General features: G+C 53.4%; 1 protein-coding gene across 1 annotated transcript; it reads left to right on the top strand.

Moving 5' to 3' along the window:
• Window positions 1-2,378: 2,378 nt before the first annotated feature.
• Window positions 2,379-13,296, top strand: Pits (Protein interacting with Ttk69 and Sin3A). Its single transcript, XM_050180642.2, has 2 exons — window positions 2,379-3,381; window positions 12,282-13,296. Exons 1-2 carry the CDS (start codon window positions 2,757-2,759, stop codon window positions 12,986-12,988), a joined length of 1,332 nt encoding a protein of 443 aa, XP_050036599.1. The 5' UTR covers window positions 2,379-2,756; the 3' UTR covers window positions 12,989-13,296.
• Window positions 13,297-17,914: the final 4,618 nt, after the last annotated feature.

Here is a 17,914-nt window from a genome sequence, read left to right as displayed (position 1 = left end):
TGTTGCCAGCGCTGTTTCTCCTGTACTTGGATATCGATATCACTATCGCGCAATCGTAGCATGTCACTTTCGGATATCAGTGCGGTCGGTCGGAGTCGCTGCGTTGCCTTCGCCGCTACAATCAGACGATTGTGTCGTCTGTCATGGCGCAACCTGTTCGACACTTGTTTAAGATGACTTGCGGCTCTCTGGAGAGCCCCTTCGGTAGAGGGTGGTGGTGTCTGTATGCTCTCCGCAGGGGAGCTTACAGGAGCATCCACAGGGACATTAGTATAATTCAGATATTTCTGCCAGGATGTATTCTCTGCGTAGTTTCTGTAGGCAGCACCGTTAGGACCCTAACTCAACTAACCAACACTGCGTGATATTGGCCATATCGGTGCAGTAAAATTTTGTTCGTCGGTCGGCCTTCTGGCTTCTCCGTTGGAACGTGAAGTTTCAAGGATAAATTCAGCAATGTTGATCAATTGCAGACAGGAAGCGATGGAGATGAGATGGACAAGAAATATTTACATGTAAAGTTTTTTATATACATGGCAGATAAAACAAATGCATTACAACTTGAACGATTGAAAAGCAGTCTCACTCTTCGACTCTCTCAGTGACTGTTAGAGCCCAGATTCATTTTAACGTTCATGGTACGGAGCCTCACTGATCTATCAGCAGTCCTGCTTTCAGCCCAGTCTGAGGAACAGCATATCGTCCAGATTATTATAGCTCAAACAAAGAAAAAGAGCGTTTGGCCTGTCCTACACATGCGGTTGCCAATGAGAGTTAAAAGTTTGTTAAGCCATTACCCAAAGGCATGGTCTCACTCTTAAATGTAAACACATTGGAAAACAGAACTGTTTTCCTTCTTCCTAAAACTCCGTTCCCCTCCCCTATTTCCATGTAGTCAGTGATGGCCTCAGCAAAACGCGCCAGTCCGGCACAATTTATTGCTAGGCCATCTCAAACCTCGGTGGCGTCTCTACCTCACAAATGTCTCGGAAGCCGGAGCTTCAACGCCGCGTACCGCAGCGCCTCTCAAAGTTTGTTCGCGTGGGAGAATTATGACCGTCCATGGCATCCGAATTTATTGTCTACAAGACGACGTTCTCCGGATGCGCCGGCCTTCTGACCCCTTAATAAAACACGAACGGTTGCCCCTCGGACGTGTAGGGCAGTGAACACCCTTTCCCTAGACAAGCACGTGGGTGACACGCTACACTTAGGACGTACACAAAACAATCGTGCGGCCTTACTACAGGTGCCATGCAAATGACACCACAGAGATACAAAAACGAAGGACGGCGCAACTGAATAGCCCATTGACTGCATTACCTGATCGATATAGCGAAGATTGTAAATCATTAAGTAATCCGCTGTTGATTTATTTTTCGATGCATGCGTAGGTGCTGTCACCGATATGCATCAACATAGTGGCAATACTCTGGCGGGCAACTTTTAAGGAAAGCGCAGATATATGTGAAGGTGAAGAAGCGAGTGTTGCAGTAGGACAGAGAACGAACGTTCATTTTCCACATATTAAACGTGTGGCCCTCGTGCACACATATGACCATAGCTTGCACCCGAGTTACTCGACCCCTCGCGATTTGCCTCGTACGTATACATCCTGCGTAGACAAGACGCGTGGCTCTGGGTTACCAATGTCGCCTCCACTAGGCCCGTATTGGTCATATGCCAAAGAGTGAACTCGGCCAGGCACAGCCAGAACTTCCGAGGTCGAGAGAACTGTAATGTATGAAACGCTTGCGCCTGCAGCAAGACTAAGAACAGGATAAGAGTTTTAAAAGAGAAAGAAAGAAAAGCGTGAGGCGAGTGGAGCGAGGTAAACGGGTATCGACTCCAAGCGCGCATCAACTAGCAGTTGCGCTGCGCCGAGGTACCCAGCGCCGCCGCCGCTGCAGCGCGCCCACACGAGCGACTGCTGCTGCGCCGACTCGTACGAGTCGAGATCAAAGGCCACGACCGGGAAAGAGTTCCGAAAAGGACGTAAACTAAAAGCGGCCGCCTTCGCTCCTACGAGCGGGATACGCCCGCGGAAGCACACGGCGTACGTCAGGGCTTGGCAAGGTGCCCGGCTAGAACAGCGGCACATTGCGCACAAAGCAAAACAAAGCAAGCGCATAAGCAGCGACCTTAGGGAACAGGAAGAAGCACCAGCGCGCGACGACTACCCAGTGCTGTGCAAATGCTGGTTGTCTCGGCACAACAGAGCAGTCATTCGCTAGTGGAGCGCGACAACACTCGCGTCCACTCTTCCTAACGATAACGATAAAGCGAAAAGCAGCGCGCACGAGGGCGCACGATTTCGGACATGGCAGACGCTAGCTATATCGGGCTGCACGCCGCCGCACGGAGCCGGCCGACGTCCCCTCGAGATGCCGGAATGCGCGCAGCCCGCGGCCTAGGTCAGGCACGTGGATAGCGGGAAGGGAGAGTCCACGTTGGCGAGCGCTTGGCAGGCGCCGCCCGACGATGCGCCGGTTGGTACGCGGGTGACGTCGTCTCAGCTGAAGCGATGACGTGAGCGGCAGTCAGCGTGCGTGCCGCCTTTCCTCGTTGTGCTCGCGACCGGGTCAGCGCATGCGCAGAGCGCGCCCCTCGAGCTTTGCGAGCGGGCACCATTTTGCTGCGCCGGTTTGTTTTGCTGCTCGAGGCGTCCGCCGCCGCTTGACCGCTGTTTAACAGAGACTGTGTTTGGGGGCGACCATTGGTCGTCTGCCGTGCCCCCGAGAAACGTGGACAAGCCCATGGTCAAGATGTCGGCGCTCATGTCTCGGGGTCACCGCCAGCACTGCTACCTGTGCGACCTGCCTCGCATGCCGTGGGCCATGCTGCACGATTTCTCCGAGCCCGTGTGCCGCGGCTGCGTCAACTACGAAGGCGCTGACCGGATCGAGGTCGTACTGGAGACTGCGCGCCAGATGAAGCGGGCACACGGATTTCCCGAGGCCGTAGCGCGGCCCCTCTACAAAGGACTGAACGGAGCGCCGCCCGAAGTGGTGCCGCCGCCGCAGCAGCACCGCGCTGCAGCGCCGGGCGCTCCGGCGCCCATGGCACCCGTGATGGACCGCTTCGAGCGACGCAACGCCATGCTCGAATACAGCCAACGAATGCGCGCCGACCCCCGGGCTGCCCAGGCTTCAGGCGTACCGTGTAAGCGCGAACGGGACGACGACGAGCCTCTTGAACCGTCCAAGCGCGCCGCCGCGCTGCAAGCGCTCGACGAAGCGGTGCCGCCGCGTCCCCCGCTCACGCGCGGCGAGTCGCTGCCCACCGCCGTCATGGGGGTGCCCTTCGACGTGCGCTACAAGAAAGAAATGGTCGGACGAGTGTACTCCTTCGACACGGCTACGTCGCTCAAGAATGCGCCAGGTGAGTGTTTGAAAAGCGCTGGCGCCATCGCTCTCCCCTAGAGCGGCGCGTGCATTTCTTTTCCGCCCCCTTCCCCCCCACCCTCGGCCTACGAAGTCCTAGGTGGCGGATCGCCGGGCTCGCTTACGTCATGGGCGACAGCGCGCTGGTGACGTAGCCGTTCCGGCGTAGCGCGCGAGCGGCGGGGACCGGTCCCAAGCCGCCGGAGACGCGTAGGGGGAGACGGCAGCTGGCCGCAACGAAGGGTGGTGCCCGTATCGATCGGGCACGCAGCGACCGTAGGAGCGTGCGATGGCAGGGTACCCGAGGACAGGGCGAACGTGACGTGCCCCGAGTCTTGCGCGCTCTCGGCTGTCGTCTGCTGTCCGTTTGAGGAACCAGCGCCGCAGGGAGGCTTGTTTGCCGTGTGTACGATAGGCCCGTGATGGGTCTCCGGCACGGGGGTTTATTTTTGCACCGATACGGCGCGATTATCCAGCTCGCCCGTTGCCGGCGAGAGCACTAGATAAGATCACGCTAGCCACACAGTGCTTGGTCGGCCGACGCAAAATAACGTCGACGCGGCGGGAGATAAACATAAGCGATCATTGCTTGCTTGGCCTGCCTTACGAGTGGTGCGAGAGAGCGCCGGTTTGGGAGAGGAGCGCGCCGACGGCAAGTTACCGACCGCGTTGTCTCTTTTCGTCTTTGTTTTCCGCCGCGCTTACGTCACTGCTCGCGCTCGACATCACGCCGGCTCGACTCGCTCCCTCTCGTTTTCTTTGCTTCTCTCGTCCGTTGGGCGTCGATTGAGTGAACGCCGCCCTCCTTCCCTGCGTTCTGCAGTCAGGGCAGGCCTGGAGGGTGACGTCGAACGCGCATCCGCGCCGTCACGCCAGCAGCGGTTGCGCTCGGCTGAACGGCCTGGCTGCCTTGTGGCATCTCCTCTCAATCTCTCGAGCGGAAAAAAAAAAAAGAAATGTATAAATGAATAAAGATTCCGGTGTTGTGCAAGGACGGTAGCCGGTTGCCCCGTGCCGCTGCCGCCGCCGCAGCTCGACCGCTTCGCTTTTGTCGCCGCAAGTTTTTGCCGCCGAAATTGCTATTCCGAATGGACATTCCTCGTTCTCTGCTGCCGTTTCCTGCCTCGTGTACGCGTCTCGGCGCTGTGCGCGTGAATAGCTTGGCAATGAAGGTGTAGCTTGTTTCTTGGCTGGTATTAGCGGGAAAAAAAAAAAACACGCCTAGGCCGTCTGCACGCAAGACCGTTTGCGAACTGCATCGCGAGGGGATCGTCTCGCAGTATCTTGTGGCGAAAACGAAGCGCTCGATGTCTCAGGGACACTAGCAGAGATTACTGTTACTGTATATGCTACCACAGGTAGCATATACATGTAACTCTAGCAGATATAGGTGGACTGCGCTACCTCGAACGCCATCGGTGACGTGCACTTGTGAATTATGCGGTGCACGATCGTCGATGTTTGCACTTCCCAGCCAAGGTTGCTGAGAAAAAAAACTTAAAAGAAAAAAAAATACTTGTATACCGCAGCATGTACTGAGTGGTTCTGTTTTGCAGAGTGAAAATAAGCGCGCACTTTTTTTTTTACCTAAATAATGAAAATGCACATCTCAAATATCTAAAATCTCGCATGAATATCTCGAACTACTGCTTCGTTTTTCTTTAGATACCCTTCCATTGATTATTACAACGTATGCGTATATGTAACGTACATTTCGTGTCACTACTTGTTGCTGGAGTAGTTGGCACATGCTTATTACGGCGCAAATTTGCCTTTCGCTAGAAATGTGGTGGTTTATTTACGCACTGCGTTTCCTCAGTGAGCTTCACGTCGCACCTCTCGCCGAGTTGTATACGGAAAGCAAGGAGTCGCGGCAGCACTGCGTTGCTGAACCAAACACGGAGCAGCGCGGCGTTCAGCCAGAGCGAGCACGGGAAAATGTGTGGCCTCCGAGACTGGCACTGTGGTGGGCGCACTCTCTGAGGCGGCGCGATGGCAACATACTACTAATTATTGCATTGTGCCAGCGTGCAGCGGTTTTGTTGGGCATTGCAACGACCAGCCAAAGAACGTACAGTACGCGCGGTAGTGAGCCTTACGTTCAGTTGCGTCTCCTAGATGAGCTCTGCTATGTTGACCGGGGTGGCTGCTAAACCGCTGGCTGATCTCCGCGCAAGTTTTGCACAGAGGTTTGTGCACTGGGGCGACGATGATTGGATGAAACGGCGCGTTGGGACGCACCGGTGCGATTTGCTGAATTCGCCGTTAGTTTAATACCACGTCTGCGAGTATGCTATTTGGTAAGCAGGTTAAGCGGCAGCAGAGTTTCTGAGGGAACTCTGGCGCTGCAATCGTTGAGCCGCCATGGGAATGATGGGAAGCACATGGATTTGCCTGAGCTTCGTGCTTGTGGATTCAGACGTTCTTGTGGATTTGTTCATGGCGCTTGACAATGCCTTCATTGTCGTACATTTCAGAGCAATCTATACTACTCTAAGTGCAGAAGACGCTGCGAACACGCACACTTGCTACTGATTGCAACGGTGCAGCTTGTCGAGTAGCCAAATCGAAACGCGCCACTCGTCTGAAGGCACTAGCTTGCCCGCGATAAATTCATAAGGGCGTCGCTTGTCGATGCATGCGTCCGTGGCGTAATGGTTGCAATATCGGGCGCCTGTTCTAGAGGTACTGTGCTCGAATCCTGCCGTCGGGCAATTTTAATAATGTGTATTTAGAACGCCGTGCTTTGTTGAAAATGACGAGTTTACAACGTCACGAAGCCGTTTGAAGCCAGAACGAAGTTCAGACAAATCCATGTACTTCCCATAATTCCCATGCTGGGTCAACTGCTACCATAGTTTCCTACAAAAATTTTTGTAGGAAACTCTATGACCGCTACCATTGCGGCTTCCGTAGACACTAGTGCCCGAGTTCTCTCTAGTAATTATTGCATAAAACTCTATGAGCGGTAGGGCGCCCCGCCCTACCGCCAGGCTTCTCGACTGATTCGCAATATTTACTTTTGTTTCTGCTTGCCATATGTGCGGCATTTTGCTTCATCCGTCGGCGACAAGCATGCGCGAAATCGAACGCGATTCGCAGCTGTATTGCCGTGTGTGACGGGTCTCTCGCGGACAGCATGGCCTCCGAGCACGCCAGATCTCGGAGGCCATGGTGGAGAGCGGCGCAGAAACGCAGGCTGAGAGACGTGGAACTTGTAAATCGTCCCTTCAGGTATTGGGACTCAAGCTCATGATTGCGTGCTGCAGGTTCCGCTAGTGATAAAGCGAGCCGTTGACGTGAAAGGTCAAAAAAAGCTCATCGTTTGCTTACTGCCCCGTCGTCATATTGCTTCGATGTGGCCGTTCTCGTCGACTCACCCTTACACTTTGTTGCAGAACGACAAGGTAAAGTGTAGGCGGGTGCTTGTTGACTGGTCCCCACTTTGCGAGTGCCGGCTGCTTTCTTGCATCATTCAACGGCACAAGGCTTTACTGGTGGCGGCAGGTGATGCAAGTACGTAATCCGTTGCTGTTCCTTAGCGAAATCTAGCTCATTGTAAGCGCGGACGTGAGCTCCAGTACTAACACGCCGTCGTCGTCATTTCATCGACGACATTCCATTGTGATCGTTCCTTCGTTGTCGCGTCGGCATCATAGCTCCGCCGTATTCACTCTGTCGTTGTTGCGTTGTCATTTATTCATCATTCCGCCGCTGTCGTCGCGCCGCCATGATTATGCAATCGTCAGCATACCTTCGTGGTCGTACCGTCATAGATCATGCTGTCGTAGTCATGGTATCGCCTTCGTTGTATCGTCGTCACATAGTTGAATCACGCCTTCGTGGTCGTATACCCACGTCGTCATGCTGTCAAGGTCATTCCAGTCTCGTCATCTCACTGTCGCTTACGCCGTCGCTGACCTTCAATCGTCATGCGTACGATCCGCATGTTCGAGCGCCACGCGTTTATTTGGTTTATGTGCCGGGGACTTCGGTAGTATCATGCTATGCAAGTTTAGCTCACTTTCGCAGCCCGACCTGACAATTTCCTTCGCTCAAAAAAAAAAAAAAAAAAGAGAATGTTTGTATGCAACTCGAGGTCATGGATTAGCGGTCGGTCGATACTCTTTGTAGTTCTCATCACGCGACGCCAGTCGTTTACATGATTGCGCTCGGGAATCGATGTGGCAGACAATCCCGGTCAAGGCACCTTGCTGTGTTAGAAGTCGTCGTCAAAACTAGTGCCGCCGGAAGTCTCTTCCTTTTCTTCTTTTTCCCTTCTCTCTTCACACGCTGCGTAAATCGACCACTTTAAGAAATATATTCCGCGCATGCATGAGTACAGGGTTTTCCAGCCGAAAATACTCGCGACCGCAGACTACATTCACGGTCAACTTCCTGTGGGAAGGGAAAGCTACGGGGGCGCAGCCACTGCACGTAGTAGTCTGGCAGCGTTTGACAGGGCTAGCCACCGTAACAGTGCTTTCGGTTTCTTGTAACAGATGCTGCTGAATCGACGGTTTCGCATTTGTCCATACGCGGAAGGAAAAGAAAAGTAAAATTTTAACGCTTAGTTGTGTGTGTTTCGCCTGATTTTGCTGTTGTAAACAAACTGTTTGTATTTTCTTTTCCGCAGCTTAACCCAACGCGGTCGAGAATGTGGGACTATATTCAGAAGCGCTCACGGTTGTGCGCCTCCTTCGCATTCTTTTTCATTACCACAGAAAGTTGTCTGCGTGTATATTAAACAAAGCCTTGCTACCATTCACCAGCTTCGCTTTTACTCCCGCCAAACCGCTCTACGTTCTACTCTTCCGAGACCTTCCCTCTGTGTAACCGGGTGTGGTTGAACAATGACGGCGTGCTATTTTAGGATCACTTTCTTTTAGTGTGCTAAATAATCCGCCGGAAATGCGAAGCTCGTCGTGCCAGATGTACATAGGACGACGAATTTGATGGGGAGCACCAGTGTGTCCCCAATTAATCACTTCACAGACTCGCGCCAACACGCAGTCTATGAACACGCATGTATGCTACGGAACGCTCGGGCGACAGATTGCGGGTGGGACCGCGGCGTTTTGCAGCTGCGGGCCGAGCGACCTTCTTGGAACACCTGGGCGACGAAAGCACTTGGGGTATAACGTTGATCAGTGCCCTCTGGTCCCAAGCAGTCGTCGTCGATGCGACGCCCTTGGGGGGCGAATTAGGGTGCCCTCGATGCACACGCATCGAGACACCCCTGGGGGCGAACCGTAAAGTATAAACCCCATGCAAGCGATCTTGCGCGCGACAGCGACAAGCGACGCGATGGAGATGGCTGTCGCGTTCGCTCGTCGCCTACAAGTCGTGCCCCATGCGAGCGACGACTTCGAGCGACGGCGACGTCTCCTCGGTGTTGCCGGTATGAGGGCAGCAAAATATGCGTCGTAATTAGCGTGACGCATGCTTTATTAATTCGAGTTTTGGTGTTTTTTGCTGTAAAAAGCAGCGTAAAATATTTCTGAAGGTCTCGCAGTAGGTTGTTATCCTCGTACGTATAAAAATTCAATCTTTTGCTCGTTCCGTGCGACAATCGGTAGTACTTGAGTGATGTACAGTCGCGGTCAAAAATACGCGGCCCACGGCTCCAGTCGGCGGAGCGGCCGCGAGCCGCACCGCGGCGCTCGCGTCGGCGCTGCGAGAGTTTGCGCTCTGACGACAGGTATCTCCCTACGTATCGTCCGTATCCGTTACGTATCCGCCCGTTACGTATCGTCCGTTACGTATCCGCCCGAGAGCGTGGGAGATACCTGTCGTCAGAGCGCAAACTCTCGCAGCGCCGACGCGAGCGCCGCGGTGCGGCTCGCGGCCGCTCCGCCGACTGGAGCCGTGGGCCGCGTATTTTTGACCGCGACTGTACATCCAGTTCCGGCTTCGCGCTGTTGGCTAGTCGCTCGTAGCACTTGCAGGGCGACGAGCGAAAAATTCTAGATTTGCAAGACCGAGCGATCTGTTCAAGCGGCCCGACCCGTCGCTAGAAGCGACGGCTAGAAGACGGCTAGACAGCGACGGCTAGAAGCCGTCGCTGTCGCGCACGAAATCGCTCTCATGGGGTTTAAGCCTTGACGCCCGCTAAGCAGACGACAATCCGTGTCGACAAACACTTCACACAGGCGGAGGCGACGTGGGAGGAGCATTTGCTACAGGCGCAGTTTCCCCACCCGCCTGTCACCGCCCCTCATAAAATGGTTCTGCATGCTACACTGTTGCCGTGAGCAGCACTTGGCGGACATTTCCCCGCCGGTGTGAACAAACGCACTTCGAAAGCTGCGCGCTCCTTGTACTCGACACAAGCGAAAACGTTCCTTTTTCGTTCTTTTGTTCTCTTTCTTTTTTTTTCTTGTTTTCGTGAGACAATTGGTTATAGAAGTTTAGTTCTATATTTGTTCGAGCACGTAAATTCCTAATACCCCTGAAATATAAGGCTAACCTACATCAGCGGTGATCCTTTCTTTATGACCTCGTCTTCAGTCACGCTGTTCCAATCGCGAACCAGAACGTGTACTTGTGTACATCATCTTTTATCGCCACAGACGTGCCCCTTAGTAACCCGTTCGCTGTATTACGCGCTGCATTGTTCTCCTACAGCGTCCCGGTGTGACTCACACTGTAGTCTATTGATCGAAAAAGTGTAATTTCTCGATTTTTCTTTATTCGCTGTTCTCCCTTGGAACAGAAGCACCTGCTTATGCGTCTGCTTGTAGTGAGTTTGGGTTGGCCGCTCTTGAGTACGGAAGGCGAGCTTTAGAGAATTGGGGTGGAGCGGCAACTATAGCCTTTTGCTTGTGCGTTTGGTGCGCCGCCGTGAAGTGGAAAAATAAGTAAAAAGCGCCGATACGGCGTGTTTTTCAGCTCACCGCAGACAATGGGAGCCCTGGCTCTGGCCGACTTCGGCTTGTTTCAGGCAACTCGTCCGGTTCTCGATCGTCCACCGCGAGGACAAACAAAGCGGCCTCGGGTTTTGGGGGGGGGGTCTTCGGACCGAAACCCAAGCGTTGCATCGGGCCCTGAAGGGCTCAGTCGATCGCAGCATGACATATTCAGAGGTCTAACGGTGGTACAGCGGGATTACTAACGTATTATACTAGCGTTGCGCAATATGTAACTGAGCCTTATTTGTCGCGGTTTTCTAGTTTCTACATTTTCTAGTTAGCAAATGATGCTAACACGGAACATTCGCCCCCCCTCGAACCTCTTTGTTCGTCTGCGGCGGCTGCATTACGATGGAGGTGAAACGCAGAGACGCCCCCCTGGTGGTTAAAATTAATGCGGAGTATTGGAATATCCCCCGCAGTGCTTGTGTGTGTGCCAGCCTCTACCGGCCATGTATGTTGGACGTTTCGCGTCGGCAGACAAGTGTGCTTGGGGTTAGCGTCACATGGCAGGCGGCCTTGCCTTGCGTGCCGATAAAAAAAAAATAAAAAAATTATGGGGTTTTACGTGCCAAAACCACTTTCTGATTATGAGGCACGCCGTAGTGGAGGACTCCGGAAATTTCGACCACCTGGGGTTCTTTAACGTGCACCTAAATCTAAGTACACGGGTGTTTTCGCATTTCGCCCCCATCGAAATGCGGCCGCCGTGGCCGGGATTCGATACCGCGACCTCGTGCTCAGCAGCCCAACACCATAGCCACTGAGCAACCACGGCGGGTCGTGCCGATAACGAACCGCGCTTCTAAACTTCGCGTGGTTTCATTAGCCGCGAGAAAAAAAATTGGAGCGAAAACACCAACTTTGAAACGTCAAAATAAATAAATACCGCACACTGATTCAAACAACGCGTTTCGCCGGTTGCCCAAACTCAGCTTTTTTTTTTTTTTGGGGGGGGGGGGGGGGGGGACAGAAGAGTATGACGTCAAGAAACTGTGCTATAATATAATATATCGGTAGCGCATATGCTGGTCGACGCCGGTCGACTGGCGACTGACCATCTGTGCGGCGTGTACTCGAGTACAGAGACGTTGGCTTTCAACTATACTGCGCGAGATCTTGACCCGGGGAGAGGTGGTTCTTCCACTTCAAAATAAGTGATTGTTTTCCACATTTCATCTTCGTTAGTTGTGCCCCAAAGAAGGGGGTGGGGGGAAGCAACGCGTCTATCTAAAATGGAACAAAGTTGAACCAAGAGCTGTTAATTGAGAGCACGAGGTCGTGGGTTCGTTTTGTCGACCGCGGCGACCGCATTTCGAAACTCTCGTGCACCGTGTTTTCTTGGGTGCTCGACTAGAGAACGCCATTATTACTAAATATACGTGTATAACGTGCATGCTACTTACGTTCGTATTACGACTTCACTGCGTACCTGTGTCGCTCGTATATACCCACCCTTATGGTGGATATCCACTTGCCTATACCCACCCCGCATGTAGGGCCCCCATTTAATAGGGGTTTTTATTGTAATGAAAGTGAAACGAAACCAGGCGGTCGAAATTAATCATGCGATGACGTAGTTCTATGCGGCGAGGTATTTTGAAACGACGCGAAGACCGGTGCTTCGGAGGCCGTGCATTCTTTAAATTGTGGGGTTTTACGTGCCAAAACCACTTCCTGATATATGAGGCACGCCGTAGTGGAGTGCTCCGCAAATTTCGACCACCTGGGGTTCTTTAACGTGCACCTAAATCTAAGTACCACGGGTGTTTTCGCATTTCGCCTCCATCGAAATGCGGCTGCCGGGGCCGGGATTCGATTCCGCGACCTCAGCAGCCCAACACCACAGCCAATGAGCAACCGCGGCGGGTCCGTGCATTCTCGTCCCGCGCTTGAGTGTATGCCTGTATGTATACCCTTGGTGTGCAATTAGTGCCAATCGATTAGTGCGATCAGTGAAAAGTTGTGTGTGTGTGTGCGTTCGCAGGTTACCCGAGCGTGTGCAGCACTCCGAGCTCGACGGCGAGCTCGCTGTCCCCGCTGAGCAGCCGCGCGGCGCAGTCGCCGGACAGCGGCGCCCAGCAGAATGGCGCGCCGGGCGGCCCCATGGCCGCGCTGCTGACCGTCGCCGAGGCGGTGCCCCCGACGTCCCCGCGAAACGGCGTCGCGCCCGCGGACTCTGCCACAAGCAGCTCGACGTCGGTGCGTCCGCCGCGACAGTCGCCGCCCGCCGCCGCGCCGCCTTCGACGGCGCACAAGAAGTCGTCGCGGCACGCCGCGACGGCGGCGGGAGACGCCGACTGCGGCGCCATCTCCGCGCCCACGTCGTCCTCGTCTTCTTCGGCGGCGGCGGCGACCTCGTCCGAGTCCGCGGCGGCGGCGGCCGCCGCCGCGGCCGCGACGCTCAAGTGCACGCTGTGCCAGGAGCGGCTGGAGGACACGCATTTCGTGCAATGCCCGTCGGTGGGCCAGCACAAGTTCTGCTTTCCGTGCTCCCGGGACAGCATCAAGAGCCAGGGGGCGGCCTCCGGCAGCGAGGTGTACTGCCCCAGCGGCGAGAAGTGTCCGCTGGTCGGCTCGTCGGTGCCCTGGGCCTTCATGCAGGGCGAGATCGCCACCATCTTGGGCGACGAGTACAAGCTGACCGGCAAGGGCGCCGCGGCCGCAGCAGCGGCAGCGGCAGCCGACACCTAGGCCTACTCCTCGCGGGACGACGCAGTCCCGTTGCTGTTTTTTTCACCGACCGTTGGTAATGGCCGCCGCCCTGCCCGGACGGCGGTTGGCAGCCGTTGTCGTCTGCTCGCCGGCCCCGGCCTGTGCGAGGGATGAACTGCGCCGCACCCCCCTTGAGCGCGCTGCTGCTTCTTGGGCCCGCGTCGACGGCCCGCCTGTGTCGACCTCGTGCTCCCTCATTGCACCGCGGGACCGCAATAGCGCGTGTGTGCTGCTCCTCCCCATGCCTGCCTTGTAAATAATAAAAGCCGAAGATATGTACAGCCGAATCAGCCGGGTTGCTCTCGTGTCCGACTGGCACCGACTCGGCGCTCGCTGCCTGCCTATATAGTCCGCCATGTTGCCTCTTTCGCACTCGTGTGTTGCGGAGTTCGCCAGCCCTGAAGCACGCCGTAGTGTGTCCGTGCGTGCGCTGCAGAGAAGGGAGCACTTGATAACCTGCAGGGGCAGGAATGCTGCAGTTGCCAGCAGTTATCCGCCGTTGCAGCCGATCCAACGCGACGGATTTAGCGCGAAACCGTATATGTAGGGTTAGTTGCGCGGAAATTGGGGCGGTATGCGCTACTACATCTCTAATAGGATGTTTACGTGAATGGCAAATGTTCTGTTTAGCTACTAAACGTAATGAGCATATTAGCATAAGTAAGGGACTGCACACACACGACTTCGTGAGCCAATTGTGCACTCATTAACCGGCTCATGTGAGCTAGTGGGTGCTGCCGACGTAAATTCAAAGTGAACAATTCTGAAAACTTATGCAATGCGTTTCGTTTCCAGCTTTTCCGGCATTTGTCTTCAGACTCTGAAACTTGGGACGTAACCAGCAAATATGCGAAGACTCTGTCGCGCTTTCATGTACTTCCGCTAACAGGCGTAACGGGATGTGAGAAATCACGTAATTGATCCTCCTCTCACTCGGTGCTAAACCACATGACCTTGTGCGCTCCAGGACACGCGCTAGAACGCGAATTTTTCCCCCTCACCCTTTGTCCGTTTATTCATTCAGACATACAAATTACTTTTAAGCGGTCGTTGTATGGTTAGGGGTGACAAAAGCCGACATAGGGCCAATGCCCGCCCTAACCACCATATTAAAAAAGCGCTACAGAGCGGCATTCTACCATGCTGGTAATGTGTATAGTGACTGAGGAATCGTAAGTTCGTGCCTGTCGTAATTTGTCCGGATTCTCTCACTGAATAGGTAGTGTGCGTAAAGTAAAGCTATTGGTACGTTGTTTTTCCGAAAATAAGCTTTACGGATAATCTCATTTCGCCGTAAATAATTGTTTCTATCTTGTAGAACATAGCTTCAAACGTTAGGATGTGCTTATGAAACAGTGGGCCGGGGTGCGTTCGGCGTGGAACGTACGCCTTCGATTACGCGTGCCGTTCTTTTGCAGTTTATGAATATTTGTTGACGTCGTAGTGCCCCCAATTAGTAAGCCGTAATGTTTACGCGATGCGTACACCAATGTACAATGGAGCTGCCTTGCTACCGAAAGTGGCGATAAGCACCCGATATTTCGATTATTACCAATGGACCTTCAAATACACGTGCGAAGTTTGTTGATGTGGAATGACTTCATGGGAAGTAACGCCGCACAACTCCTGACAAACAGCGAAATTGGAATCGCAGTTTCCTCCCGAGCGGGTCCGGAGTACCTTCGCGTGTGTTCCAGAACGGGGCCGGCGCCAAGGACAGCTATTAGAGAGATTTAGTTTAGGGGACGCAAGCGGCTTGCGTACGCAAGAACTAGGGGCTACGGTACTGCGCATGCGCAGAACCGTCCGCGCATGCGCAGTGCCGTCGCCCTAGTTCGTTACGCAAGCCGCTTGCATCCCCTAAACTAAAGCTCTTTCTTTATTCGCTTTAAAACCGCACGTGACGAGAGTTGCCGTACGTGTGGTTCGGTGGTTGTCCGTAGATATAGTTAGTTTTCGCAGTCCTATGCAGCCTAGCCACGCGGACGTTCCTTGGCGCGCGTCTTGTGTGCAGGCGTGAGGTGGCAGCGGCGGCACTTCCTTGGGACATCACTCTACCTATTCTTCCACAACCGCAACTGCGTACCGCCTGGATCAACATCAAGCTGGAAAAAGAAGCGTCCAGCACCTATACGCGTCCTACAGCGAACAGAAGCTGCTATTATGGACTTTCGTCTAATTCCGCCATATTGTCGAATTCGCTATTTTGTCAGTTCTTAACTGACTCGCAGGGCTCGATGAATGCCTACGGGTTGGCTCTCTGATTGGCTGAAAACGCCAACATGGCGGCATTTGCAAGTTGCCCTGGAGCGGATTTTGGAGCGGTCGCTTTCGGGGTTACAATACCCGTTATACTGCTATAATTCTCGCCGACATTTCGGCTGACAACACAGCAAGCTGGGCGATTTGGTGACCGAACATGTTCCTCAGGGTGGGCAACGCAACCCGGACGAAGGACAAAAGGAACTGCTCGTATCGTCCACTTCCTTTTGTCCTTCGTCCGGGTTGCGCTGTCCACCCTTACGAACATGTTTGGCTGACTCGACGACCGGACGCGTTGGGGTACACACGGCCGACAGCGTTCCTGGCACAGTGCCAAGCGAGATAGCTGTCATCGCACAGTGACGGGAACGCTGTCAGCCGTGTGCATCGACACAGCGAAAGTAATATCAGGTTATAGAAAGTACTGAAGGACTCCGGTAATGTATCTCGATAATACCGCTCGTAGCGTCGCTCGTTGACGACTACCTCGCGATGAGATCACAGAGAAAGAAATTGTGCGATGGCGAGGCATGGGAGGTTTCGAGACGTTAAAACCGGCCACCCGCCCACTGCAGAACAGACTAGAGACAATGCTGCGAGAAACGTGGAAAGGTGCGATGGAAACGCACGGAGCCACATAGCAAAAGGTGAAGGGAGCCTTGCTACATGTTGCAAATGTATGTCGCGCTAGTGACGTGCCCATAACCACGGCCGGTCTGGAGCGCGCATCAGCGGTTCTCGTGCGGCGGCGGTGGCGTGGTCCGTATCAAATGTCATTCAGCAATGCAGCCTGCGTCCGAGTCCCGAAGGGGCCGTATGACAGGAGCGTCGGTGATGTACTGTCAATCAAAAATAGCCAGCAACAACGTACGCACCCCTACCAGCCGTCGGAACGCGCCGTCGGACGCCTACGTCGCTATGTATACGGAGCCGGTGCAGCATACAGGAAAATTAATTGGGAACTTATGGTGTGTGTAGAATTCCCCTGCACACAGCGAATCGCTTCCAAAGTCTTGGGTAGATTTGTGACAGTGGCGAAGCAGGCCCCTACGCTCTAAAGAAAGTTTACACCCTTTGGGGCTTAATTTATCGCGTCCCCAAACAATAATCGTCATCTGCCTTGCTTCCGTTTCCTCTCTCGAAAACTCGGCGCTCGCTGCTTTCCTGTCGAGAATGCTGTGTCAAGCTGATAACGCGCAAGCCGTTCGTGACTATAGGAAGTACCGGGCTCGCAGCGTTAAAGAATGGAAAGGCGGGCAAGACAGATGACGATTGTTGTTTTGGGACAAAATACAACCCAACGGCTGTAAACTTTTTTTTTAGAGTGTAGTACTTCCGAAGGGTGTGACGAACTCCCTGATAGAAGTTCGCTGGCTTTGGCTTCGTTTCCATGAGCTCGACTCGAGCGAGTCGAGTCGAGAGTCCAGCTGACCAGCCAGACCCGATCGCGCCGGCATTTTGACCAACGGACTGGGCGAATCACTCCGCCAGTTAGGTCTACCACCGGTAGCTGGCGGGTCGAGCGAACTTGTCTCGAGGCTCGCTCGGTCGGCCACTAGCTTTTACGCGAACCCGATAACCGGATTTCGGCCCGACAAGCCGACTCGACACGATTTCATTTCACGGTTCGCGTAAACGTAGCCTTTGATGTACACCCGTGAGCAAAAGTATACGGACCATGGATTGCGCGGCAAAACTCATTTTCTGCTCTGTCAGTTAGCGGAGCTTAAAATTAAAGCCTGCACTCCAAACTTGGCATTAAGAATTTTCTAGTGCACTCAACAGTTTCCGTTTAGGCGTGTTAATTACGAAGAAGTTCTGTTTCTTGTGCGATCCTGTGGTCCGTATACCTCTGCTCACGGGTGTACGATTTGCTCGAATTGGTTATTAGTGCCAAGTTCGGCAAAAACGAAATGACAAATTCCAGAGTGGACAGATCCGGAAACTAAAAACACCGCGGGGAGGAAAAAAAAAATTCACCTTCACGAAATTGGAAGAAAGGGATCACATGGCGTGGCAGTATATGACATCAAATCCCATACAGTTGGTCAAACAGCAGGGCCGAAAGAGCAAGCCACAGTTGTCTTTTTTTTTTCTTTATTACATGGAAAACAAAACAAGGTGTATTACAAAGTTGACTAACGCCGTTGATCAAGTAATTATAACAACGAACAGTCAAATTAGATGGCGTGGAAGCAGGATGAATCGAATCTATAACGGCAAAGGAGATAAGGGTAAGAGCTCACACAGGCCAATCACAGTAACATCGGTGAAATACAGAAAGAACGCGCGCCATACAAATCGATTTGTCAGAGTGGGTGGATAAAATTGCATATCGGGGCAACTACAGAATGAATTCAGGCCAGGCCGACGCTCAGAGAACAATATCTTTGTACGATTCCTCCGATCTCATTATGGGGAATTCAATAGCCTGGAGTGTAAGACCTTTCTTTATTTTATTTTTCTTTTTGCTAGTGTTTCTAGATATTAGGGGAGCTTGTGAAAACGTGGACAGAGATGTCCTTTTTCTATTGTCTTTTTTTTTCGCCTGGTTCTTCACGCAGAATACAATGCCGGAATGAAATTGCATTATAAGCATGGAGGACCGTTGCATGAAGATACTGCAAAAGTGATTTTAAGATG

The sequence above is a fragment of the Dermacentor andersoni genome, chromosome 7 (genome assembly GCF_023375885.2).
Source record: "Dermacentor andersoni chromosome 7, qqDerAnde1_hic_scaffold, whole genome shotgun sequence".
NCBI classification, from domain to species: Eukaryota; Metazoa; Arthropoda; class Arachnida; order Ixodida; family Ixodidae; genus Dermacentor; species Dermacentor andersoni.
The sequence above is the reverse complement of the archived record's forward strand: the minus strand, read 5'-3'. Positions and strand labels throughout refer to the sequence as shown.

Coding starts and splice junctions, on each gene's coding strand:
- Pits (XM_050180642.2), top strand. CDS start 2,757: ATGGTCAAGATGTCGGCGCTCATGTCTCGGGGTCACCGCCAGCACTGC. Junction 3,382..12,281: donor GTCGCTCAAGAATGCGCCAG/GTGAGTGTTTGA, acceptor GTGCGTTCGCAG/GTTACCCGAGCGTGTGCAGC.